The following is a 27,075-nucleotide window of genomic DNA, read 5'->3' as shown; positions in this document are numbered from 1 at the left end:
AAGGCCCCACAATTAAACCACCCTCATTTTCCCTCCCGCACGAGGGCCTGTCAGAGGGGTGGCACAGGAGATAGCCGTGCAGGCTGCGTCCGTCCGTCCGTCCGTGTGTGTGTGTGTGTGTGTGTGTGTTCGTTTGCACCTGTGTGCATGCTCTCCTCATTCCATTACAAGGGGTTGTCCTAGCTCCAATCATCCTCACCACCAGGCTTCTAACACCCCACTAAAATTAAACATGCGGTAATCCATCAGACCACCACACATAATCCCCACACACACTACACACGCACAGACTCACTATTACACACATGATCCAAGACTCACGATGACACACACAGTCCAGGACTCAGGATTATACACACGCACGCACATACACACAGAGTCCAATACCTACACACACACAATCCAAGACGTAATTACACACACATGATCCAAGACTTGCTGTCACACACACACATGAACACACATGGTCCAAAACTCATGATCACACATGCACAGAGTCTAACACTCATTACCCGAGGAAGACACACAATACCCGAGCTTTGCTATTACACACACACACACACACACACACACACACACACACACACACAATCCAAGACTCAGCCTGCCTCCTCCCTGCACACACAGACACCTGTTCCCACCCAGTTTTCTCGTGTCTGTTTTATTCTGTTAATCCCGTTACAGGGGAAGGGAATCCGAACCCTGCCACAGCGGCACGGCTCCTCAGAGCAGGGGGGCTGTGCTGCGGGATGGGGGATCAGGAGAGGACGTTCACCAGCAGGACAGTAAGGAGGGCTGGGAGGACGAGTCCAGCTGATTCCGGAGCCACATAGGGGGAGGCCAGGCCAGTGGCCACGTGGGAGGAGGCTGGGCTGCATTCTGCCGTGATGAGTTCCGCATCAAACCCTCCGAAGGTCCCTTTGAGCTGCTGCATATTAGTGCAGGCAGACTCAGTGGCGCAGCCTTTCATGGTGGTCATTATGGTTGACTGACCTGTTGGGGACAAAGCAAGAGGGTCAGTGTCTGGGAACCCCTCTGGGAAATCTTTTATGTTTCTAGTCCGATACAACACAGTCCTCTTCCCCCATCTGAGCCACTTCCTGCAGCCTATCTGGGACCCCCCGATGGTCTCCCTTCTTCTGCTCTGATTCAGCATCACTCAGTGAATCCCTGATCTCTAACAAACTGTGGAGCAGGCCAGTGTTACTCCCACCATTCACCTGGCAATGGTGTTGCTCACTGATGGTGACAGGAGTGGGATCTTTAACCAGTTCTCATCCAAAGGCCCTGTATAAACCCTGGCACATAGGAACTCCCAATTTTGGCAAGGGAAAGTGTGCAGCAAAGGATTCACCTCTCAGCCAAGGGGTCTGTGCAACACATGGAACAAAAAGTCCCCAATCTCAGATTTACACTGTTCCACAGCCAGTAAAAAAGAAATATCTTTGTTATTTCCAGATGGGAGATTTCTACAGCAGTGCCAGGAATGATGCTTTCATACTGTTACTTTTTCTGTATTACTTTAGAGCTTGTTAGTCTACAAATGGAGAGATACCAAGGCAGTTTGGGGGTCCCTTGTGCAGGGCGCGGTGCACAGCCTCAGTCAGCGGCCAGCACTAGACAGTGCACAGAAAGGTACCTGAACCACCAAGTATGATGGATATTCTCCTACTCCTGATTGCTAATAGTTAGAAATCAGTGTAAGACCGGAAAAAGGAGGTTCAACAGTTTTCTGATCATTCAGCATGATCACTCCAGCTCTTCTTGATAAGCAGGAATCCTTTAGAATTGCGCTTGACCACAGCAATTTCCACTAGAGGGGAGTTCCACAGATTAATGGGTTATTGGCTGGAGTTATTTTAATCATAATGCATTTCTCCCTTTTCAATTTCATTGACCATTTCCTTATATCCTCTCTTATGGGAGAGAGTGCTCAGAAATCCTCTCGTGCTCTGAGATTTTGCATCTGAAACATTTCTCCAGTGAAAAACAGGCATTTGATCACATTTTGTGAATTCAAATTTCTCAGACAGTTACAATCACAAGAGGCCTCCATGAAAACAAACTGGGAGAAAATCAAAACTTTTCATTATTGTAATTCAAAACAACTTTCCCTTCCAACATTTTATCGCAACTCTTTAATGTTAACAGCTCCTGAAAATCAAAACCAAATATTTCATTTGACCCAAAATGAAACTTTTCATGACTTTTCAGTTTGCTGAAATTGCTAAAAAAAAAAAAAAATATTTTCAATTTCACCCAAAACTCTATCTTATTTATTCATCTCCACTTTTCTCTGTCACAATCATTATTTCACATGCTCTATCGTGTCACCTTTCTGGTTCACAGGGGAAAATAGCCCCAGGTATTTTCCCTTCTTTCCATGGCCTTTTCCAGACCTTCCTTATCACCTGTCTCTAAACCCTCATAAGTTCTCAGGCGTTTGCAGGGGAAATCGAAGTACAGCGAGGAAAAATCATGAGGCTAGAACCCAGGTGTGCTGAGTCTCTTCCCTACCACAGAGGCCTACCCATGAGCATGGTCACTTCTGGGTGGGGAAATCAGATGGAGAAACAGCCGAATGGCAATTACCAGTTTTCACTGTGCCGCTCACATGCAGGCAGCGGGTCTGGGCCCCTGTGCAGTCGATGATCTCTTCGTTGCAGTGATGGGAGAACACAGAGTAGCAGGCTGGGCAGCTCTGACCATTCAGGGTGGTGTTAGCCGGGGGTACTAGGAAAAGTGGAGCAAACACAGTCAGTGCGGGGGACAAGCCCAAGGGGGCGGCGGGGCAGAGAAAGCAGCTGGGGGCTGCACTGCTCAGCCCCGGATCCCCCTGCAGGGGGCGCTGCAGCTCTGAGGCACAGGAGGTAGCAGGGGCAGGGAGAGGTTTGCAGCAGGGAATCCTGGATCCGGTTCACACCTGGTGGGAGGCTAGAGCCCCGCCCACTGACCTCTCCCCACCCAGGTGTTCAGGGTTATCCAATGGGGCGCCCCCTGCAGGGCAGGGGAAGTAAAGGCTCTTTCCTAATCCTGTTCCGTCTTCCCACAGGGAGGCCAGAAAGGGCCAGGAAGGGCAGGGAGCGCACGGGAGCAGACAGGCTGGAGAGGAAGACGGGCGCTGTACCCTTAATGGAGACATTTTTGCAGGCATTCCCCAAACAGCAGGCGATATTGGTGCTCACGGAGATCCCGTTCCCAAAAGTCATGTAAAGGGGCTCAAGGTTGCACTGCCTGGAGGACACGCAGGCTTTCACAAAAGTCGGGCTCTTTATCTCTCCTACATGGGAAGAAGAGGAGATGAGGCTTCATTGCTCTGCCTCCCCCTTGCAATGCTTCACCACTGTGATTATGACCTATCTAGAGAGGGAAACTGAGGCACGACTTACGCCAGGTCAGTAGAGAGCCAGCAGGATGGGTGCCCACAGCTGCCCCTCACCCGCTGGATTTCTCTTTCCTCCCAGAATCAGGGAGAGAACCCAGGAATCCTGACTCACCCAGCTCCAATCCGCCAGACACCGCACCCCTGCCAGGACCAATGACAGACCGGACAAGGCCTGGCTCCCAGCCTTTCCTCCACCCACCCTGGCAGAACCACAGAGAAAACCCAGGAGTCCTGGCTCCCCTGCCCTAACCCAACAGCCCCTGGTTCTGGGCGGGCTGACGCCGACCCAGCCTGTGTTCGGGGCTGGTTGAAGGTCTCCTGCACCTACCTACTACTGATTCTGATTTCATGATCCCACAGGAATCCAGCTGCTCCCTGCAGACTTGCACAGGGCCCGTACACTCCTTGTGGATGCCGACGCAGACCTCACAGGAAACACAGGTCCCTGGAGAAGGAAAGGCAGCAGGATCCATCTGTGCTGAGCCTTCTCTGCAGCCCCATGGGTTGTACTGGAGCTACAGCCCAATGACCCAGCTGGGATCTCACCCTGCGTTTCTTGGTTTTGTGCCAGTATTGTCTGTCCTTCTATTCCACAACTAGAGGGAGGGGTAGATACACTGGAGGGCAGGGATCGGGTCCAGAGTGACTCAGACAAATTAGAGAATTGGGCCCAAAAATCTGATGAGGTTCAACAAAGACAAGTGCAGAGCCCTGCCCCGGGGTCGGAAGAATCCCAAGCACTGGTACAGGCTGGGGACCGACTGGCTAGGCAGCAGCTCTACCGAAAAGGCCCTGGGGTTACAGTGGATGAGAAGCTGGAGATGAGTCAACAGGGCGCCCTTGTAGCCAAGAAGGCGAATGGCATATTAGGGGCATTAGGAGGAGTGTTGCCAGCAGATGCAGAGAAGTGATCATTCCCCTTTATTCAGCTCTGGGGAGGCCACATCTGGAGTATTGTGTCCAGTTCTGGCCCCCCACTACTGGAAGGATGTGGGTGCATTGGAGAGGGTCCACCAGCGGGGGGGGGGGGGGGCAACAAAACTGATTAGGGGGCTGGAGCACATGACCTACGGGGAGAAGCTGAGGAATTGGGGCTTGTTCAGTCTGCAGAAGAGGAGGGGGGGGGAGGGGTTGAGAGCAGCCTGCAACTCCCTGAAGGGGGTTCCAGAGAGGCTGGAGAGAGGCTGTTCTCAGAGGTGGCAGAACAAGGAGCAATGGGCTCCAGTTGCGGTGGGGGAGGTCTAGGTGGGAGATTAGAACAAACGATTTCCCTAGGCGGGTGGGGAAGCCCTGGGCTGGGTTCCCTGGGGGGGGGGGGGGGGGGGGGGAATCTCCATCCCTAGTGGTGTTTAGGTCCCAGCTGGACACAGCCCTTGGCTGGGATGATTGAGTTGGGGTTGTTCTGCTTTGGGAAAAGGGCTGGACATGATGGTACCTGAGGTCTCTGCCAGCCTGGATGTTCTGTGAGTCTATGAGAACCGAGGCAGGAGGCCTCGTCTCCCCGGGGAGAACTGTGAGGACCATCCCCCACCCCGTGTGGGACAGGTGCTGAGCAGCCCAGGGAGAAGATCTCAGAGCTGGGGCGTATTTCACCCCGGGGGGGGGGAGCCCCTCTCCTGCAGAGCAACTCTCCTGGGTGGGTCTTTGCCTGTCTGCACCGGGTAGGGGTCCAGACACCCTCCCGGCCCCGTTCTCACCTGTCTCCAGCAGGGCCCAGAGGAGGCAGCAGAGGAGAAGCGTCTTCATGGTGCCGGGGCGGGAGCTGGAGCCGGTCTAGGGTCTGAGCCAGGGGGCTCTGGTGCCGCAAACTGGCTGGCCGTTCTCGACGGAGGCCGGGCAGGGTCGCAATGAGAGTCACTGGCCCTGAGCTGGGGGCAGGAAGGTTTGTAGCTCAAGTCCTCGGAATATCAGCACAGAGGCCCCAGGAACGTAAGGGCCAGACCCAGACCCCACCCCAAAGTGTGACTGGGCTTTGGCACCAGGGTGACGGCCGCTGCCTGCGGTGGGCTGGGCGGTGGATGGTGCTGGGTTTGCTGCAGCTGCCTTGCAGGGTAAAGGACACCCCCCCCCTCCCGGGAGGCAGGGACGGTGGGGAAGGCTGAGGGGATCCCAGCGGGAGCTCCAATTTCCCTCTCTGGGCTCCCTGTTCCTAACCCGTCTACACCCACGATGGGCGCCACCCCCTAAAACTGTCCGTCCCCTTTATCCTCACTGGTCAGAGGCCCCCAGATGTGTGAGACCCCAGATATCCTAGGCAGGGCAGGCGCTCTGTGGTCTGGTTAGCGCTGGCGCACGACCGTTTTCCTTCCCACCATTTTAACATTTGTAAATTAATCTTCTAGGGTATGTCTACACTACCCCGCTAGTTCGAACTAGCGGGGTAATGTATGCATACCGCACTTGCTAATGAAGCCCGGGATTTGAATTTCCCGGGCTTCATTAGCATAAGCGGGGAGCCGCCATTTTTAAATCCCCGCTGCTTCGAACCCCGTGTAGCGCGGCTACACGGGGCTCGAACTAGGTAGTTCGGACTAGGGTCCTATTCCGAACTACCGGTACTCCTCGTGAAACGAGGTGTACCGGTAGTTCGGAATAGGCACCCTAGTCCGAACTACCTAGTTCGAGCCCCGTGTAGCCGCGCTACACGGGGTTCGAAGCAGCGGGGATTTAAAAATGGCGGCTCCCCGCTTATGCTAATGAAGCCCGGGAAATTCAAATCCCGGGCTTCATTAGCAAGTGCGGTATGCATACATTACCCTCCTAGTTCGAACTAGGAGGGTAGTGTAGACATACCCCTAGAGAATTGTTCACAATATTGCCCAGTGGTTCCTCATTCCCCAATGCGTGAGCACAGGGGCGGTGGGGGGAGGTTCTCTGCTTGCGTCCCTCCGCATTTCTTAGCCCCCAAACCTTAAAATAGCTACATAGAAATCATGTTAGGCCTCCGTGTCAACCCTAAGTTCTGAGAGCCCCACCCCAATGCAGCTTTTGTATGTCACAGATGGCAGCTTGAGGGTCACTGGCATAGGGGCAGCAGGGAATGGGGGGCACAGAGCCTCTGGCCTGGGTGGAAGGGGATGGGGGCATAGGGCCCGTGCCCTGGGGGAATGGAGGGGGGGCACAGAGCCCCTGGCCTGGGGCAGGGGGATGGAGGGCACACAGAGCCCTTTCCTGAGAGAATTGGGGGTGTACAGAGCCCCCGGACAGCAGGGAGGTGAAATGTGGGGGGGCAGAAACTTCTTTCACTGAAGAATTAGAGGCTGTGACACTGGCAGAATGGGGTCTCCTGGCATGGAAGGAAGGAACGGGGGGGGGGGGCAAGTGCCGGGGGGTGCAGGGAATGGTGGTGGCTGAGGGGAAGGTGAGAGGAAGAAAATGTTCTGTAGCCAGTGTGAGCGGATGGCAAATTGGTTTTAAAGGAGCAGCCCTGGGGCCTAGCCCCCCCCCCCCCCCGACCCAGCACCCTCAGTGGCTGGTTTCCATGGCACCCATGTCCCCTGGGTGCAAGTCAGGGTGGGGGCGCTGGGCCCTTCAGGGGCTGGCTCATGGGCGAGGGGTCTGATTTAACCCACAGATAAATCAGTCGGGGGCCGCACTGAGAAGCAAAAACCAAAGCACCCCCCCTCTCTGATGCAGCCCCCAACGGAGGAGAAAGACCCTCCCCACATTCCCCTCGCGCACTAGTGCCTGGGGGCCAGACCAGCCCATTTTGTGTCTCCAGCCCCACAGTGGAGGGGTGAGGGGGCTGGGCACCAGCGCAGGATCCCACAGGGTCCAGATCCTGACAAATTGGGGGCCTCATCCAGGCCCTGGGCCTGAGGTTCCCCACCCTGGATTAAGGGGTCGCTAACCCCCCTCACTGGGCCCTGCCCGGAGGTTCCAGCCCCAGGCACACAGTGTCCATCTCGGCCAGGCCAGGGTTCGCTCCCGGTTCCTGTTGGCGCCATTCCCGGAGCTGCCCTGGGTCACTGACCCGCAGGGCAAACAGCCCCCAGGAGAGCGGGACCCGCGTTAACCCTCCAGGGGCTCTCAAGGGCGGCACCAGGCGACCGTGAGTCACTGCCCTCCGGCTGCTGGGGGTCGGTCCCGTGAGCTCTGCCGCCGGCTGGATGTGGGTTTGGTACTGGGCCACCGGTTTGACCCTATGGATGCAGCAGGCTCGAGGCAGGAGCCGTGACGCACTGGGATAGCGGCCGAGTGGGACTGAATGTGAAGTTTTTTAATCCTTTCAACTGTTGATATGGATTATTTTAAGCATTTTCCACTATTTTCAGCCACATAACTTTCCCCAAATTTTAGAATTGCTGCCATTTTTGTTTTGATGTGAAGTTCCACATGAGTTATTTTTTCAAGTTGTGTTCATTTCAATTTCCAGAAGGGCGTCTGTATGGGCTTCGTAGGCATTTTATTTGGTTGCTGTTTAAATTCCCAAAATTGTGTAAAATCCTGCGCTTTAAGTATTTTTTATTTCAATTTTCAGAGTTGTGCAAGAGTTGAATTTTAATAATTTTTTCTGGTCAGTAGTCATTTAATCCCCACAGAAGTGCAAGCGTGTATGGTTTTGAGGTGTTTTTCCTGTTTCAATCTCAGTGTAAAATCTTGGGTTTTAAGCATTTTGGGGTTTTTTTCTTTATTTTGGTCTATTTAAGTGTTCATGCTTGTGGGAAATTGCGGATTTTAAGATTTTTGTTTTCAGTTTTTAATCCATTTAAATTTCCATATGTGTGACAAAACTCTGGGTGGTGCTGGACAATAATTATAAATTAGACGCTGAGATTCAGAAAGTTGAAGCTTTATTAGAACCTTTAACTGTGGATCACACATTTCCAAGTCTACAAAGTAAATAGCCCAAATCAAACTCTGCCACTATCTGCAGCTGACTTTGCTCAGCTGTACGTTTAGTTTATTCTCACTGGGAATATTTTTCATCTCGAGGAGGGGCATGTGTGGTAAAACTGACATTTTCTGCTACAAATCAAACCCTTCCAAGGCAGCATATAGAGGAACCTTTGGTGGCCTCTTTTTTTTTCTCGTGGTTGTACCACATCACAGCTCTCCGCATCTGCAATCAAAACACAGCGCTCAACGCTGAGGTTTTCGCTTAGCCACAAGGGTGCGTAACAGCCTGAAATCATCAGTTCAAATGGCCAGTTTTGATGCTCCTGTTGGAGAGAGTCATTATGTAATGAGATGCCACAGGATTCCAATAAAATACCACCACTCAACCTCTATTGCAAGGGAGCATTAAAAAATACATAGCCGTAGTCTGTTGTTGAGCTTGTGAATTAAGCAATAGCTAGAGCCTTAGTGCAAATCATTTCCACCCTTTCTCTGATACTGGACTCCCAGCTGACCTTGGATTAGTCACTTCCCCATTCTGTACCTCAGTTTCCCAGTGAGAACTATATCTCTCGCTTACCTTGGGAGTGACAGATGAATATTTTGGCACAAGAGCATGGTGTTAATAAGTAGTATAAGGGCCCTACCATCAACCAAACGTTAGCCCCTCCCCCTGACCCCGGAAGTCCCGTCCATGTCCAGCCCCCCCCCTCCCATCACCAGAAGTCCGGCCCTTGGAGGGTAGTACATCTGGGGTCAAGAGGGACAGATGACCAGAAGTAAAGGGTGTCATGTGACCCTGCCCCGCCCCCCCTCCCCCGTTAGGCCCATCCCCTGTCACCGGAAGTCCCGCCCTTGGGGGTAATACATCCGGGGTCAAGAGGGCCAGGTGACCGGAAGCAAGGGATGTCATGTGACCCCTCTAAGGACTCGCCCTTCTTCCCTCTACCAACCAGGAAGAGTTTTTCCCTGTAGGACCGCCCCATGAAACTCTTGGACCAATCGGGGGCAGTCCCAGGACCGGATGACCCACCCGGAAGTGGGTCATGTGACCCCTCTAAAAACTCGCCCTGCCTCCCTCTACCAATCAGGAAGGGTTTTTCCCTTGTGGACCACCCCGCAAACCGCTTTGACCAATCGGGGAGCAGTTCCGGGACCGGTTGACCAGGCCAGAAGCGGGTCGTGTGACCCCTCTAAGAGCTTCCTGTGGCACCCTCTGCCAATCAGAGCATAGCACTTCCCTATAAGTTCTAGCACCACACAAAAGAGGCCATCTTGTTCCAAGAGCGCGTGTTTGAGAGATCATGCAAACGCTGAGTGGAAACATGGACTCCTTCACCACCCCCACCAGAAGTTTGGACTTTGCTTTGGTGCCGAGGGCCTTCCACCGCATGAGAAGAAAGCACCACATCAGCCACAGTTCCGAGGATGAGGGAGAGGCAAAAAGGGGCCCCTTTGCCCCCACTGCTATTGGATACCCCAGAATCTGATCCCGAAACCCAACCGCTCACAAAGCAGCCCGACGAGCTAGACGGCCTCTCGTTATCCGTCCCTGTGGAGGAAGCTGCCCGCGGCTCCCAGGAGTCGGACAAGGTGAATGGAAAGGAAGTCAAACGGGTAAATGAAAAATTGAGGTGGGGCCATCATGGGTGTTTTGTGAATCTAAAACCCAGCAGCTATAGCTTACTCTCTTTTTTTGACAATCTCTCGCCAGCTCAACGATGACTTTCTAGAAGCCTTTGAGAAATTGCACATCGGTAATCCTGTGGGAGTAAATCTATCTTGTGCCAGCTGTTTTTGCTCATATCTGACACATGGATCTCGAGAACAAACGTGAAAGAATGAATTAACTCGGACTCCCTAATAGCGATAGTGGTGGGGGTGTCATGGTGCCCATTTGCAGACAGATGTAAAAGGGTGTGTTAATCCTGATGCTTCATAAAACTTGTATTAAATGTGTTGGTGTGAATGTGTTCCTTCCATACTTACAGAATCTTTTACTAACACAAATAACAGTCATGTCTACGCAGATTGCTCTGTTAGAGAAAATATATTACACCCCCAGGGAAGCTGGCAGCTTTGGTGGGGTGAACCCTCTGTTTCAAGCAGTCAAAAAGCACTGTATAACTTTGAACAGAAGACAGGTAACATCGTGGCTTTCGGACCAGGATGCTTACTCTTTGCACGAGCCTGCTCGAATACGTCTTAAAAGAAACAAGACCGTTGTCTCAGACATGGATTTACAATGGCAAGCAGACTTGGTGGATATGCACCGGTTCTCCAAACACAACAGCGGTCGTGTTATCTGAGTTTATAAAGAGTTACAACTGGAGCTTTCACAGAATTATACAGACCAGACCTGCTGATGTGAACCCCGCGAATTCTCTGAAGGTCTGGAAAACTGTTTATGGAGCCCTGATTTTATACATTAGAACGTCAGTGTTCTTGTGCAAGTACTCGAGGCCAGTGTAGACAGGTGGCAAGATTTTGCGCAAAAGTGGCTGCTTTTGCGCAAAATCATGCTAATGTAGACACAGCGATAAGAGTCTCCACTCACTCACACACATTCCTAGCTCAGGGGAGACTGCTGCTTAGGGCAAGTGAAGGAAAGTTGCAAGAAGTTGCCAGGGTGGGAGCTTCAACAATCACTCAGTTGACCGTAAGATTCTGAACTTACAAAGCAAAGAGGCTGAGAGTTGCACAGTCGCGAGGTTTAACAAAGCTCACAAGAAGTTGCGAAGTTTAACAGGTGATGCAGCTGGAACAGTTACAAAGTTACAGAGAATTATTGATAAATTGTCAGCAGGAGCTTTTGTCAGTCTGGGTATGTCTACACTACAAAGTTAATTCGAACTAACAGCTGTTAGTTTGAATTTTAACTTTCATAGGCGCTATACATGCAAACCGCTAGTTCGAACTTAATTTGAACTAGCGGAGCGCTTAATTCGAACTAGGTAAACCTCATTCTACGAGGACTAACGCCTAGTTTGAATTAAGTGGTTTGAATTAAGGGTTGTGTAGCCACTTAATTTGAACTAGTTGGAGGCTAGCCCTTCCCAGCTTGCCCTGGTGGCCACTCTGGGCCAAGCCGGGGAAACTTGTCTGCCCCCCTCCCGGCCCCGGAGCCATTAACGGGGCACGGTCTGGCTATGGTGCCCGTACCAGGTACAAGCCTGCCAGCACCCAGCCAGCAGACCCTGCACCTGGCACGGCATGAGCCAGCCACCCGCTGCCACCCAGCCCTCCGCCTCTTCCCAGGACCAGGTTGGCAGCTCACAGGAACCTGGCCGGGGCCACAAGAGGCGGGCGCCTGCCTGGTCTAGTGCGGAGATCGTGGACCTCATCCAGGTTTGGGGGAGAGGCCTCCAACGTCTACAGTCTCCGCACTAGGCACAGGAAAGGGTCTGACTAGGGCAGGATAGCTGCCAGCCTGGAATCCAAAGGCCACAAGCGAACCCAGGAGCAGGTTTGCATGAAAATCAAGTTGGTCCAGTGAGACCCCTGACCCTGAGCCCTGAGCTTAGAACATAAGAACAGCCGTACTGGGTCAGACCAAATGTCCATCTAGCCCAGTAGCCTGTCTGCCGACAGCATCTAACACCAGGTGCCACAGAGGGGATGGACCGAAGACAGTGACCAAGCCGTTTTCTTGTGCCATCCATCTCCAGCCTTCCACAGAGGCCAGGGACACCATTCCTACCCCCTGGCTAATACCACTCCATGGACCCAAGCTCCATGACTTTATCTCACTTCTCTTTAAACTCTGTTCTAGTTCTAGCCTTCACAGCCTCCTGTGGCAAGGAGTTCCACAGGTTGACTATATGCTTTGTGAAGAAGAACTTTCTGTTATTAGTTTGAAGCATGCTACCTATTAATTTCATTTGGTGTTCTCTAGTCCTTATATTATGGGAAATAATGAAGAGCTTTTCTTTATTCACCTTCTCCACACCACTCATGATTTTATAGACCTCAGTCTATATCCCCCCTCAGTCTCCTCTTTTCTAAGCTGAAAAGTCCCAGTCTCTTTAGCCTCTCTTCATGTGGGACCGGTTTCAAACTCCTAATCATTTTCATTGCCCTTTTCTGAACCCTTTCCAAGGCTGAAACATCTTTTTTTGAGGTGAGGAGACCACATCTGTACACAGTACTGAAGATATGGCGTACCATAGTTTGATACTTCCCCTCCTCCTTCTTCCCCTGGCTTCCCGCTTCCAGCTCCCTCCTCCCAGGTTTCCCCCTCCCCTCTCCTCTCCCACCCTCTCTCTTCCCCTCTCCCACTTCCTTTTCCCAGTCTCCCCAGAGGTTAGTCCCACCCCCCCATTTTTGTTAAATAAAGAGAGTTTCTATTATTGACCACACATGTCCTTTATTTTTTACATCAGGAAAGGGGGGTAGGAAGGAGTAAGTGGAAGGAGGTGAGGGAGGAATGGGGCACAAGCCCCCGATGGGGAGGACTGGGGTGGGTCTGTGGGCACCTTGGGGTGGAAGCTCTCCTGCAGGGTCTCCTGGATCCTGACAGCTCCTCAATTGACCCCCCCGGATGGCAGCCTGCGGCAAGTGCAGCCGGGCTGATGGCTGAGTGCTGTGATGTGCCGAGTGTGGGCATTCAGGGCACTCCAAGCCAGGACTGCTTTGCTGTCCCTCATCGAGGTAGACAAGCAAGCGGGGCACCCCTGAGAACTGTCTGTCTGGGGTGGGGGTCGGGTCCCTTTAAGCATGGAGCTCGGCTAGCCTGAGGCAGCAGCTCCACGCTCTAAGTCCTGCTTCCAGCCAGCCTTAACTTCGGTTCAGTTTCCACTCAGTTTTTAGGTCTAGATGCACTAGTTCGAATTAGCTTAGTTCGAATTAACTAATTCGAATTAAATTACTTCGAATTAGTGCTGTAGTGTAGACATACCCTCTCTGGGGGTATGTCTACACTACCCTCCTAGTTCGAACTAGCAGGGTAATGTATGCATACCGCACTTGCTAATGAAGCCCGGGATTTGAATTTCCCGGGCTTCATTAGCATAAGCGGGGAGCCGCCATTTTTAAATCCCCGCTGCTTCGAACCCCGTGTAGCGCGGCTACACGGGGCTCGAACTAGGTAGTTCGGACTAGGGTTTCACGAGGAGTAACGGTAGTTCGGAATAGGCACCCTAGTCCGAACTACCTAGTTCGAGCCCCGTGTAGCCGCGCTACACGGGGTTCGAAGCAGCGGGGATTTAAAAATGGCGGCTCCCCGCTTATGCTAATGAAGCCCGGGAAATTCAAATCCCGGACTTCATTAGCAAGTGCGGTATGCCTACATTACCCCGCTAGTTCGAACTAGCGGGGTAGTGTAGACATACCCTGAGTCATGTATTGGCAGGACCTTAGAGTTTAGTGCACTTCCAGAAAATGTAGGTGGACATCAAGCAATAGTCCAGGCGGAGGCTTTTCTGCGACACCACATACGTGGGGGGTCGTGGTTACTTCTGTCCCTGCTTGCAGAGTGGGGTGGTTTGGGGGTTTGGCTGCTCTGGGGATTTCATCACGTTCATTTCTCTCTTACACTTACGTTTATTTCTGTGATCGGTGAGTTCTCAAATGCAGAACCTGCCGTGGCTGGAGTCATCACCCCGTGGTCACTGCTGCCCCTGGACGTGGCTGGCCTGTCCCTGTGGCCCCTGAGAGAGGCAGAGCAGGGGGTCTCCACGTGCCGTCCTTGAGTGCAGACACCGCTCCTGCAGCTCCCAGTGACAGGGAACCGTGGCCAGTAGGAGCTGGGGGCTCGGTGCCTGTAGATGGGGGGCAGCACGTGGCACAATGGAGCCATCGCTGTAGATGCCAGCTGTTTATCAGGAAAATCTCTCTCTCTTTTTTAAAGGGGTTCTTTCTTTCTTTTTTTCTTTTTTTTTTTTTTAAAGGCTGGGAAAGTCTGGAATGGTTCACAGCACCACCACTGTACCCTGGACCCAGGCCTTTGGCCCCCTCTGCTGGAGTCTGCAAAGCAGGATAGGGAGCTGCAAAACTGCAGGGCTGCAGATGTGTCTCCTATACTTGCAATGTTCAACACGTCTGTGTTCGTCCCCCTGCCATCCCCCACCCACGTTCAAGGTTCACTCCCGGCCCAGGGCATGTTTCCAGGAGCTGCTTTGTGCAGGAGGATCTGGCATCCCCAGATGGCGGCTTTAACCCTGGGGGGCTTCCAGCCCTGGCTGGCGGCCCTGCCAGAAACCCACATTAGGGCTACGTCTACACTGGCGGGTTCTCGGCCAGAAATGTGCAAATGAGGCTAAGAGAGGAATATCATTGTCACTGGCACGATAAATGCAGAAGTGGGGGCCAGCAAGTCTACCCCAAAGCCTTATCGACCAGGCTTTGGTATAAAACTTCCCCCAAATCTTAAAACCCTAGATTTTGGGAATAGCACTTCTGCTGCCACCACCCAAATATTAATAGCGAGATTACGGGAAAGATCATTTGGGAAAACTCACCCCTAAAATAAAAATCAGGGTCCACAATTAACCACTACCAGGTTAATAAAAAGAAAAGAGAAAACTTTTATTATTAAAACAATATTCTTGTTGCAAGCATAATGATTTGATGGGATGGTAACAAAATATACTCATGGAGGAATTGCACCATGGGCTAGAATTTAGTTACAAAGAAAAGCCAAACATCTCTTAAGCAGTGCCAGATCGCAGCTCCCATACCCAACCCTTAAACAATAAAGCCTAACGAAATTATCCAAACTTTACCCTACATACAGAAAGTGGAGAATTATGTCTTGGAGGGAGAGAGACGTGTTTCTCTCTCTCTGTAGCTGCAGAGGACTGGCCCAGAGAGACAAAGGAGGAAAAACCCCAATTCCTTTGTCCCAGTTGGAAAGCCCCACCTACATTCCTATTGGCCTCTCCACCTGGCTAGGTGTAGTTAACCCCTTAATCCCCAGGCCGCTGGCTAACCCTCATAATCATGACAATCACCGAGCCACATTTGCATACCTAATGAGCTGCCATTTTTGCAGAAGAGGCTCTTGTGCCATAAGGAGCCTCTACGCTGCCCCTTCTTGCACTAGAAAAAATTTGCGCAATGCCACTTTGCTGATTATTTTCAGGGATAACGGCATTGCACAAGAAGGTTTTTCTTGCACCAGAAGGGGCAGTGTAGACAGCTCCTTCTGGTGCAAGAGCCTCTTCTGCAAAAAGCAGATCACGTTTCAATGCACTTTGGCAGTGTGGCTGCTCTCTTTCGGAAGAAATTTTTCCCAAAAATCTCTTCCAGAAAACCTTCTTCCAAAAGGAGTCTGCAGTGTAGACACAGCCACAGAATCTAATGCTCATTATCACACACGGGAAGACACAATATCTGAGATTCACTATTCACACACACACACACACACACACACACACACACACACACACACACACACACTTTCCAAGAATCAGTCCCTCTCCCCCCACCCAGTCACCCAGACACCTGCTCTCTTGCAGTTTTCTTGTGTCTGTTTTATTCTGTTCATCCCATTACAGCGGAAGCGAATCTGAGCCCTGCCACAGCAGTGCGGCTGCCCAGGGCAGCGGGGCTGTGTCGCAGGAGGGCAATCAGGAGACGATGTTCACCAGCAGGACGGTTAGGAGGGCTGAGAAGATGAGTCCAGCTCCTTCCGGAGCCACAGTGTCTACGCGGGAGGAGACTGGGCTGCATTCAGCCGTGGTGAAATGCGCATCGATCCCCCCGAATGTCCCTTTGAGCTGCTGCATATTAATGCAGGCAGACTCACTGGCGCAGCCTTTCATGGTGGTCTTCACAGTTGTCTGACCTGTGGGGGACAAAACAAGAGGGTCAGTGTCTGGGAATCCCTTTGGGAAACCTTTTCTATCTCCCACACGGTCCCCTTCCTCAGTGAATCCCGGATCTCTAACAAACTCTAACAGGCCAATGTTAGTCCCACCATTCACCTGGCAATGGTGTTGCTCACTGATGGTGCTAGTAATAAAGATGCCGCCGTGTTAGTCTGGTCTAGATGAAACAAAAGACGGGACTATGCAGCATTTTAAAGACTAACAAGATGGTTTCTTAGGTGATGAGCTTTCGTGGGCCAGACGCACTTCCTCAGATCAAATTATGGAAGAAAATTGGCACGACGATATATACCAAAGGGATACAATGAAAAAAGTGAACACATATAAAAAGGACAAACCAAATTTCAGAACACAGGGTGATGGAGGGGAGGGGTTAATGTCTGTGAGCTAATGATATTAGAGGTGATAATTAGGGATGCTATCTTTGTAATGGGTAAGATAATTAGCATCTTTGTTCAGACCCAGTCGTAAAGTGTCAAATTGAAGTATGAATGACAGTTCAGAGGTTTCTCTTTGAAGTCTTGTGGTAAAATGCCTTTGAAGCAGGAGGCAGGTAGTCAAGTCCTTGAGACAATGCCCTCTCTGGTTGAAATGGCAAGAAACTGTTTTTTCTTTGTGACACTTTTGTGGGCATTGATTCTTTGGCGAAGTATCTGAGACGTTTGTCAAATGTACATAGCAGACGGACACTGTTGGCACATGATGGCATAAATTATATTTCTGGATGTGCAGGAATATGTGTTCTTGATCTTATAACTGAATTGGTTAGGTCCAATAATGGTGTCAGCAGAGTAAATATGTGGACAAAGCTGACACCGGGGTTTGTTGCAAGGGACAGTTCCAGGGTTGGTGTTAGTGGGGTATGTCCTGTGGTTGTAGGTAAGAATCATCCTGAGGTTAGGTGGCTCTCTATAGGAGACTATGGGTCTGTCTCCCAGAGCCTCTCGGAGGGTAGTATCCTGTTCCAGTATAGGCTGTAGTTTATTGATAATGCGTTGGATGGGTTTAAGTTGGGGGCTGTAGGTGATGAGAAGTGGTGTTTTATTGTTTGTTTTCTCGGGTCTGTCTTGAAGTAGATGGTTTCTGGGTATTCGTCTGTCTCTTTCAATTTGCTATTTCAATTTGGCTATTTCTGCAGGTGGGTAATTGAGGTTTATAAATGCTTGGTAGAGATCCTGAAGTTTCTGGTCTCTGTCAGTGGGATTAGAGCAGATGCGGTTGTATCGAAGGGCTTGGCTATAGACGATGGATCGTATGGTGTGTGCTGGATGGGAGCTGGAAGCATGTAGGTAACTGTAGGAGTCAGTGGGTTTTCTGTTGAGAGTGGGGTCCTGCCTCAATCACCGGCCAGCACTAGATGCTGCACAGAAAGGTATCCAAACCACCGATATGAGGGATATGGCTAATAGCTAGAAATCAGTGTGAGACCTGAAAAAAGAAGGCTCAGCAGTTTTCTGATCATTCAGTATGATCACTCCAGCTCTTCCTGATAAGCAAGAATCTTTTAGAATTATACATAGCTCTTGACCACAGCAGTTTCCAATGGTGGGGAGTTCCACAGATCAATGGGTTATTGGCTGGAAAAAGCATTTATTTTAATCAGAGTGCACATCTCCCTTTTCCATTTCATCGCCTCTCTTATGCCAGAGTGCTCAGAAATTCTTTGCTGCGTTGAGATTTTCCAGCTGAAATCTTTCTACAGTTAAAAGTAGAAATCTAAACACATTTTGTGAATTCAAATTTGCCAGATTCTTTCAGTCGGAAGAGACCCCCATGAGAACAAACTCTGGGAAAAATCAGACTGGTTCATGATTGAAATTCAAAACAACTTTCCCTTCCAATGTTTTATCTAAAGATCTCTTTAGCGTTCCCTGCTGCAGGGGTCTGCCTATGTGCGTGGTGGTTCCTGGGTGGGGAAATCGGACAGAGGAACAGCAGGATGGCAATTACCGCTTTTCGCTGTGCCACTGAGATGCAGGCAGTGGGTCTGGGTGCCTGTGCAGTCGATGATCTCTTCGTTGCAGTCATGGGAGAACGCAGAGTAGCAGGCTGGGCAGCGCCGGCCGTTGAGGGTGGTGTTAGCCGGGGGCACTAGGAAAAGTGGAGCAAACACAGTCAGCTTTGGGGACGAGCCCCAGGAGGCGGTGGGACAGGGAGAGCAGCTGGGGGCTGCACTGCTCAGCCCCGGATCCCACTGCAGGGGGCGCTGCAGCTCTGGGGCACAGGAGGTAGCAGGGGCAGGGGGATGTTTGCAGCAGGGAATCCTGGATCCAGTTCGCAAAACTAGAGCTCTGCCCACCAACCTCCCACCACTGAGGTGTTCAGGGTTACCCAATGGGGCGCCCCCTGCAGGGCAGGGAAATAAAGGTTCTTTCCTAATCCCGTTCTCTCTTCCCACAGGGAGGCCTGAAGGGGCCAGGCAGGGCAGGGGGCGCGCGGGAGCAGACAGGCTGGAGACTAAGGCGGGCGCTGTACCGCTAACAGTGGCTGTTTTGCAAGCCTCCCCGACACAGCAGGCGACATTCGAGCTTATAGAGATCCCGTTCCCAAAAGTAATGTAGAGGGGCGCAAGGTTGCACTGGCTGGAGGACACGCAGGCCTTCGTAAACATCGGGGTCTTTATATTCCCTGCATGGGAGGAAGAGGAGATGACACTTCACGTCTCTGTCTCACCCTTGAACACGTCAGAGATGTGATTATGATCTATCTAGAGAGTGGTAAACTGAGGCACGAGAGAACCAGCAGGACTGGTGCCCACAGCTGCCCCTCACCCACTGGATTTCTATTTCCTCCCAGAGTCAGGGAGAGAACCCAGGAGTCCTGATTCCTCGGCTCTAACCCACCAGACACCACACCCCTGCCAGGACCAATGAGAGACTCCCCCAGCCTCTCCCCTCCACCCACCAGCCCCATGCCTCTCATAGAGACATAGAGAAAACCCAGGAGTCCTGGCTCCCAGGCCCCCTGCTCTAACCCACCAGGCCCTGGTTCTGGGTGGGCTGACACCGACCCAGCCTGTGTTCTGGGCTGGTGCAAGGTCTCTGCACCTACCTACTACTGATTCTGCTTTAATGATCCCACAAGAATCCAATTCCTTGCTGCAGACTTGCTCCGGGCCCGTACACTCCTTGTGGACGCCAACGCAGACCTCACAGGAAATACTGGTCCCTAGAGAAGCAAAGGCAACAGGATCCATCAGTGCTGAGCCTTCTCTGCAGCCCCATTGATTGTAATGGAGCTACGGCCCATTGACCCAGCTGGGATCTCACCCGGCATTACTTGGTTTTGCGCCAGAGTTGTCCGTCCCTCTATTGCAGAACTTGGGGGAAGGGCAGATACACTGGAGGGCAGGGAAATGGTCCAGAGTGACCGACACAACTGGGCCTAAAGAAATCCAATGAGGTTCAACACGGAGAAGTGCAGAGTCCTGCCCTGCGGATAGAGGAGTCCCAGGCATTGCTACAAGCTGGGGACCGACTGGCTAAGTAGCAGCTCTGCAGAAAAGCACTTGGGGATTCCAGTGGATGAGAAGCTGGATGTCCTTGTAGCCAAGAAGGCTAATGGCATATTGGGGGGCATGAGAAGGAGCATCGCCAGCAGATCCAGAGAGTGATTGTTCCCCTTTATTCGGCTCTGGAGAGGCCACATCTGGAGTATTGTGTCCAGTTCTGAGCCCCCCACTACAGGAAGGATGTGGACGCATGGGAGAGGGCCCAGTGAAGGGCAACCAAAATGAGGAAGGGGAGGAGCACACGACCCGCGAGAGGAGACTGAGGGATTTGGGTTTGTTGAGTCTGCAGAAGAGAAGAGTGAGGGGGCTGTCGAAGCAAAAGCCTCACTCAGTTTACGTGGCTAAGCAGACAGCTTTATTGATCAGTAAAGCCAAGTGAGCCAAACGTGGTCCCAGCAGAGCCGGGCCCAGTAAGGCTGCTAACACAATCAGTCCTAGTGTCTTTATACCCTTAGCCAAACAGTCTGACGTCAGGGCCTCCAATTACAGAAATCATCAATTAAACTAGGAAAAATAAAGCCGTATCAACAAGATGGCGGACTGGTACGAGGGAGTGCATCTCCTATCTGAACTAGCCCAATGAACACATTCCAATAGCACATCTGTCTTGGCCTGGCACGTGGGGTGATAGAAAGTTCACTCTGGCCTTCGTGCAAAAGCAAAAAGCTGAAATGGTTTCTGTTCTACAAGATGGCTTCTAGCTAAACATAAAATGGTTTCTACAGGGCATTTGAGAGCAGCCTGCAACTTCCTGAAGGGGGTTGCAAAGAGGCAGGAGAGAGGCTGTTCTCAGGGGTGACAGATGCAGAACAAGCGGCAATGGGAAGGTCAAGATTGGTGATTAGGATGAATGATTTCGCTAGGCGGGTGGGAAGTGCTGAGCTGGGTTCCTTAGGGTGCGGGTGGAATCTCCATCCCTAGGGGTGTTTCAGTCCCTGCTGGACAAAGCCCTGGCTGGGATGATTGAGTTAGGCTGGTCTTGCTTTGGGCAGGGGCTGGACTCGCTGCCTCCTGAGGTCTCTGCCAGCCTGGGGGTTCTATGTGTGTATGAAATCCGAGCGCAGGAGGCCCCGTCTCCCCAGGGGAGAACGGCGAGGACAATCCCCCTGTCACATTACTGAATTGGAGGGAAGCAGCCAGATCGCTGCTGCACCTCTAGGTGGGGGTGTTGGCCCCAGAAATTGGTATAAAAGGGAGCCATGTGGGGTATTGAATGGGAGCTTATCGTTTGTTGATCTTATGTACGCTATTTATGTGAGTGTATAATGTCTGTGTGTGTAGGTAGGAATCTGTAATCTGTGTGGAAGCTGAATATTTCTGTGAATGTGGTTAAGCATGGCCATGGACAGGCTGATTAGCCAGGCCCTGTGGGACAATGGCTCTCAATGGGCTATGGACACACCCAAAGAATGGGGTTTGTCAGCTGAGAGCAGCCAGCAGGGAACATAGAGATTGGCCTCTGACCAGGTGACTTGCTGCATACAAGAAGAGGCCAGGAAGGAGGTATAAAGAGGCCATGCGGTCGATGCCATTTTGTTCTCAGCTCAACGCTTCATCCCAGAGGCAGCATTGCAGGGATCGAAGAGCCTGGAAGACCTGTGAACCCATCCTGATCATAGGATGTGCAATAAGAACTTTTAAACCAGCAGCTGTAACATCTCTGCTAGAGCCTGCATCGAGAACTGGGAGATTCGGTGCATGTAACGTACTGTACTTTAACAACCTTACTCTCAGGCTTTTCTTTCTTGTGATAATAAACCTTTAGTTATAGATTCTAAAGGATTGGCCCAGCGTGATTTGTGGGTAAGATCCAGAGGGTAAATTGACCAGAGATCTGTGGCTGGTTTCTTGGAACCGGACAGGACTTGTTCGGGGTAGGTGGGATTGGGTGCTAGGACCCCCCCCCCCCCCCCCCCCCCACCTGTGTATGAGGCCCGGGGCTATCTGGGGCACGGATATTGCTGGGCTGTCGGAGGGGTTTTGCTCGTGAGGCTTCAGGCAGGCAGCTGAAGCGCTCTGTGAGACTGGTTTATGGCCTGTTTGGAGAGGTCACCAGTCAAGGGGGCTGTAAGGAGCCCCGGATTTGAGCAATTCGCCCTGAGCGGACGACCTCAGCTGTGCCCAGACACGGCCCGGTCTGTCACACCCCCACCCCGTGTGGGACAGGTGCTGAGCCGCCCAGGGAGAAGATCTCAGAGCTGGAGCATATTTCCTGAAGAGCAACTCTCCTGGGTGGGTCTTTGTCTGTCTGCACTGGGTAGGGGTCCAGGCACCCTCCCGGCCCCGTTCTCACCTGTCTCCAGCAGGGCCCAGAGGAGGCAGCACAGGAGAAGCGTCTTCATGGTGCCGGGGCGGGAGCTGGAGCCGGTCTGGGGTCTGAGCCGGGGGGCTCTGGAGCCGCAAACTGTCTGTCGGGGGCTGGCCGTTCTCGACGGAGGCCGGGCAGGGTCGCAATGAGAGTCACCGGCCCTGAGCTGGGGGCAGGAAGGTTTGTAGCTCAAGTCCTCGGAATATCAGCACAGAGGCCCCAGGAACGTAAGGGCCAGACCCTGCCCCCACCCCAAAGTGTGACTGGGCTTTGGGCACCACGGTGACGGCTGCTGCCTGCGGCGGGCTGGGTGTGGGGTGGTGCCGGGTTTGCTGCAGCTGCCTTGCTCGGCAGGGTGAAGGACACACCCCGGGGGGCAGGGACTATGGGGCAGGTTGAGGGGATCCCAGCGGGAGCTCCAATTTCCCTCTCTGGGCTCCCTGTTGCAAACACGGCTCCGTCTACACCCACGATGGGCGCCACCCCCTAAAACTGTCCACCCCCTTGGTCCTCGCTGGTCGGAGGCCCCCGAGGAACGTGTGGGACCCCGAATGCCCTAGGGGGGCAGGCGCTCTGTGGTCTGGTTGGCGCTGGCGCAGGCCGGTTCCCTGAGGGGAGGCCCGTGCTGGACACACATGCACCTCGCACCATTTTGACGCTTTAAAATGAACCTTCTGGAGGATGTTTTGCATATTGCCGGTGGTTCCTCTTTCCCCAGCGCATGAGCACGGGGGTGGGGGGGGGGGTTCTCTGCTTGCTTCCCTCTGCATTTCTTAGCCCCAGGCCCTCAACTGGCTACTTGGAAATCGTGTTAGGCCTCCGCCTACGTGTCTGCTGTGTCGGCCCTAGGTACTGAGACCCCCCCCCCCAATCCGGCTTGTGTACCTCACAGGTGCCATCTCGAGGACCCCTGGCGTAGGGTAGCAGGGAATGGGGAGCACAGAAGGGAGGCGATATGGGGAGCACAGTGCCCCCAGGCTGAGGAGAGCAAAGATGGGGGCCCCACAGAGCTCCTTTATTGAGGCCTTGGCAGTGGCAGAACGGGGTCCCCTGGCATGGAAGGAATGGGGGAGGGTAGGTGCCGGGGGGTCTAGGAAACCCTCAGTGGCCGAGGGGAAGGTGAGAGGAAGAAAATGGTCTGTAGCCAGTGTGAGCAAATGGCAAATTGGTTTTAAAGGAGCGGCCCTGGGGCCCAGCCCCCACCCCCCACCCAGCACCCTCAGTGGCTGGTTTCCATGGCGCCCATGTCCAGGGTTGGGGTGCTGGGCCCTTGAGGGGCTGGCTCAGGGGTCGGGGGGGCCACCGACCCACAGACAAATCAGTCGGGAGCTGCACTGAGAAGCAAAAACCAAAGCAAACCCCTCCCTGAGGTGGCCCCCAACGGAGGAGAAAGACCCTCCCCACATTCCCCTCACGCACTAGCCCCCTGGGGGTCTAGACCAGCCCATTCTGTGTGCTCCGGCCCCACGGAGGAGTGGGGAGGGGCTGGGCACCAGCACAGGCTCCCCAGAGCTGCCCTGGGTCACTGACCCGCAGGGCAAACAGCCCCCAGGGGAGCAGGACTGGCGTTAACCCTCCAGGGCACTCAGGGGCGGCACCAGCCGACCTTGAGTCACTGCCCTCCGGCTGCTGGGGGTCTGTCCCGTGAGCTCTGCCGCAGGCTGGCTCCCACACCCGGGGAAATGAGAGAGCTGGATGGAGATATGGAGCAGGGCCACCGGTGTGAGCCCACGGATGCGGCAGGCACATGACAGGAGCCTTGACACAGGCCGGGTGGGACTCAAAGGGACTTTTTTTAATGTGTTTTGTGTTTAGACTGTTCTCAGCAGGTTACATTTCCCCAGCTTTGCCAAATACTAGGGCTGGTTTTTGGTTTGATGTGAATTTCTGCATCTAATACAAACATTCTCCTTTATGTATGTTTGTGCTCTAATAACATGGACACTGTAAGACAGTGGTCGCCAACCTCTTTAACCACAAGATCACTTTTTCGATATAAGTGCAACGTAAGATCTACCCCAAACCAATACCCTGGCCCCTCTTCCTTCTCACCCCTTCTTCGAGGCCCTTCCCCTGTTCCACCCCTTTTCGGAGGCCTCATCCTCATCACTCCATCCCCTACCGCCCCCATGCTCACTCACTTTCATCAGGCTGGGGTAGGGGGTTGGGGTACAGGCTCTGGTGTTGGGCCAAGGGGTTTGGAGTGCAGAATGTGCTCTGAGCTTAGCCCAGGGTGAAGTATTGGGGTCCAGGAGGGCATTTCAGGGTGCAAGCATATGGCTAGAGGAAGACTCATGTCTGAAGCAGGAGGTTGGGGGCAGGGGAGGTTCAGGGCTGGGAGAGGGGTTCAGGAAGCAGGCTCTGGCTGGGCCAGGTGGTGGAGCAGTGGGGTTAAGGCAGCTCGCTGCTATCCCAGCCCTGCCCTACTCCTGAAAGCAGGAGGCACGTACAGCAATGGCTCCATGGCACCATGTGCTGCCCCTCGTCTACAGGCACCGAGCCCACCCGGGGCGGCCTGTGAGCCTAGGCGAACTAGGCAGTTGCCTAGAGCGCCGCTACCCTGTGCACCCGATGATGACGTCATGGGGCGCCGGGGCACACCGTGATGATGTCACGGCCATTGACGGCTGAGCAGGCGGGGGCGCCAGCTGCCGCATCTGGCCTCGGGCCGCTCCTGGAGCCCACAGCTTCTACTGGCGACGGTTCCCCGTTACTGATCAATGGGAGCTGCAGGCAAGGACAGCGTGTGAAGACTCCCTGCTCGGCCTCTCATAGGGAGCAGCAATTCCCACAGGGATAGTGACTCCAGCCACACCAGGGTAGGCATTTTAGAACTCACGAATCAAGGAAGTACATGGAAGCGTAAGAGAGAAATGAAAATTATAAAATGCACAGAGCAGTCACACACCCCAAATAACCCACTTTGCAAGCAGTAAAAGGAGTGACAACAACCCACAGATGTGCTGGGTTGTGAGATGAGAGGGAAGGACAGTGTGTGTTTGTGAGAGTGACAGACACACACAGGGTGTGTCTAGACTGGCAAGATTTTGCGCAAAAGCAACTGCTTTTGCGCAAAACCTTGCCAGCTGTCTACACTGGCCGCTTGAATTTGTGCAAGAGCACTGACTTTGTAATGTACGAAATCAGTGCTTCTTGTGCAAATACTTTCACGCTCCCACTCGGGAAAAAGCCCTCTTGCGCAAGAATACTTGCCCCGATGGCTAAAATGGTGATCGGGGCTTTCTTGCGCAAAATCGCGTCTAGACTGGCCATGGATGCTTTTGCACAAAAGCACTTTTTGTGCAAAAACATCCGTGCCAATCTAGATGCGCTTTTGCAGAAATACTTTTAACGGAAAATTTTTTCCGTTAAAAGTATTTCCGCAAAATCATGCCAGTCTAGATGCAACCAGAGTGTATGAGAGTGACAGAGATTTGCATTGCTAAGTTCCCTACATCCCCTTCTCTCTAGGTAGGGATAGGGTACAGGAGTTGGGGGAGGAGGGGCACTCTGACACCAGTGACCCCCTCTTCTCCCTCCCGTACACTGCACAGCAAGCAGGAGGCTCCCAGGGCGGGGGGGGGGGGGGGGGGGGGGGAGCTCCAAGGCAGAGGGCAGGAGGAGCATGACAGTAGGTGGAGGGGCAACTAAAGTGACCGTGCTTGAGAGCTTTCTGGCCAAACTAGTCAAGATCACTTGTCAGAGGCTCCAAGATCTACCAGTAGATCCCAATCAACCGGTTGGTGACCCCTGCTGGAAGAGCTACCACAACCAAGCTTTGCATGGGATAACCTTTCCTCCAGGAGAAGGTTTTAAGGTACTTTTGGACCCGATTTTCCCCCCTCCCCCCGCACCTCTGCTCCAGGGGGCAGCTGCCCCACTCGCCTCTACTACCCCGTTCCATTGCCCAGGCGTGTCCATGGCGGGGGGGGCCCCTCCTTCCTCCTCCCGTGATGTCAAATGGAATATATGTGGGGGCTGACCTTGCGCAGGACTTGAACCGCTGCTGCTGGGTTGGTTCTCGGGGTGGGGAAAGGGGGCAAGGAACCAGCCGGGGGGAGTTCTTTAAACAATCGTGCACAGGAAGCATGGCAGACACCCTGCCAAGAACATTGGGAGGAGCCTGAGACTAGTACACAACATTTCGGACAAGCAATTATCACAAGTACAGGCAGAAAACTGTCAATCAAGTATCTCATTTTCGCAACAGCCTGAATAGCAACATGTATCCCAAACATGAGCATAGCAGGTACCCTACCATCTTACTACAACGACCAAGTCTCACTTTGCTATCAAATGAGCTTAGTAAGACGAATGGATGGGAGAGAGGAAGCCGGTTCGACCCACACACCCTGCGTGGTAGACACTTTCACACCCAGTGCGGGGTGTTCATACGGAGGGAATCAGAGACCTCTACCTCCTTCCCGGTACTGTAGGGAGCCTACGGGTGCAGTGTAAGTGAACTAGGCTTAATTATTGTATATAATAATCTAGTAATTGCTTTTGCACTGCTGGGCGCTGTGTTCATGGCTTTAGAATGAATCGGATTGACGGTTGAAATTGAACAGCCCTTGTTTGTAAGGCTTGTAAAATTTAACCAACTCTATCACCTGCTTAAAGCTCGCGGTGAATAGGAAAGTGGTGAAGTGTCTCTGGAGTGTCCTGGTTGCCCCGAGCCCCAGGGCAGTGCCCAGAGAGTTGGATTCCATCCCCTGCTCTGGGAGGAGAGTGTTTCCTAGGGGTTAGAGCACCACTAGGGTGCCACTTACCAAATGCTCCTCCAGAGTCGGGTTTGCCAGATGTGAAATCAGAGCCCCGTTCCACCAAGCTGCACCCGTCTCTCGTTTGAGTCTGTCCCAGATGGGCTGGGGCTGCCTTGCTTTCCCGATTTATAAGCCAGTGGCTGTGATGTAACGTAGAAGACTTAAACGGAATTGAGCTCAGCTCCAAAATAGAGTCTGTAACATTCTGTTCCTCTCTCCGGCCCCGCCCTGCTTCCAAGCCTCTGTGCGCCCTGGCACGTCCCCAGGCCTTTCTGCCGGGAATTCCAGGAAAGCGAGACTCTTTTAACCCTTTGCCTGCTCTCGGCTCCAGGGACTCCATGGAAAGGCTCCGGGAAGGGCGTCTCCGTGCCCCTGAGAAACGCCCCGCAGCCGGCAGGGCTGCCAGGGTCACAGGCAGTGGGTGAGCTCCCCAGGCCCCT

The 27,075-nt window shown here is 52.9% G+C and overlaps 2 protein-coding genes across 5 annotated transcripts in view; both read right to left on the bottom strand.

Annotated features, from left to right (window-relative positions):
* Window positions 1-645: 645 nt before the first annotated feature.
* LOC142819575 (phospholipase A2 inhibitor gamma subunit B-like) lies at window positions 646-5,430 on the bottom strand. The gene is made up of 5 exons (XM_075907649.1): window positions 5,083-5,430; window positions 3,714-3,830; window positions 3,128-3,280; window positions 2,593-2,733; window positions 646-993 (listed from the first exon to the last, which is right to left on the bottom strand). The coding sequence occupies exons 1-5, from the start codon at window positions 5,129-5,131 to the stop codon at window positions 758-760; spliced, it is 696 nt and encodes a 231-aa protein (XP_075763764.1). The 5' UTR covers window positions 5,132-5,430; the 3' UTR covers window positions 646-757.
* A 9,294-nt stretch (window positions 5,431-14,724) lies between these two features.
* LOC102463659 (phospholipase A2 inhibitor gamma subunit B-like) overlaps window positions 14,725-27,075 on the bottom strand; it is an 18,760-nt gene continuing 6,409 nt past the window's right edge. The window contains exons 1-8 of one of the 4 annotated variants that reach the window (XM_075907695.1): window positions 26,642-26,990; window positions 25,856-25,935; window positions 24,474-24,599; window positions 21,858-22,038; window positions 19,105-19,221; window positions 18,529-18,681; window positions 18,004-18,144; window positions 14,725-16,010 (exon numbers count right to left, since the gene is read on the bottom strand). In XM_075907695.1, the coding sequence (XP_075763810.1) occupies window positions 15,793-16,010; window positions 18,004-18,144; window positions 18,529-18,681; window positions 19,105-19,221; window positions 21,858-22,038; window positions 24,474-24,599; window positions 25,856-25,935; window positions 26,642-26,975 (1,350 nt within the window). In that variant the 5' untranslated portion in view covers window positions 26,976-26,990 and the 3' untranslated portion in view covers window positions 14,725-15,792. Of the gene's footprint in view, window positions 16,011-18,003; window positions 18,145-18,528; window positions 18,682-19,104; window positions 19,222-21,857; window positions 22,039-24,473; window positions 24,600-25,855; window positions 25,936-26,641; window positions 26,991-27,075 lie in introns of those variants that run through there. The other 3 variants (XM_075907697.1, XM_075907698.1, XM_075907699.1) reach the window with 3 other exon arrangements.

The sequence above is a fragment of the Pelodiscus sinensis genome, chromosome 24 (assembly GCF_049634645.1).
Source record: "Pelodiscus sinensis isolate JC-2024 chromosome 24, ASM4963464v1, whole genome shotgun sequence".
NCBI lineage: Eukaryota > Metazoa > Chordata > Testudines > Trionychidae > Pelodiscus > Pelodiscus sinensis.
The sequence above is the reverse complement of the archived record's forward strand: the minus strand, read 5'-3'. Positions and strand labels throughout refer to the sequence as shown.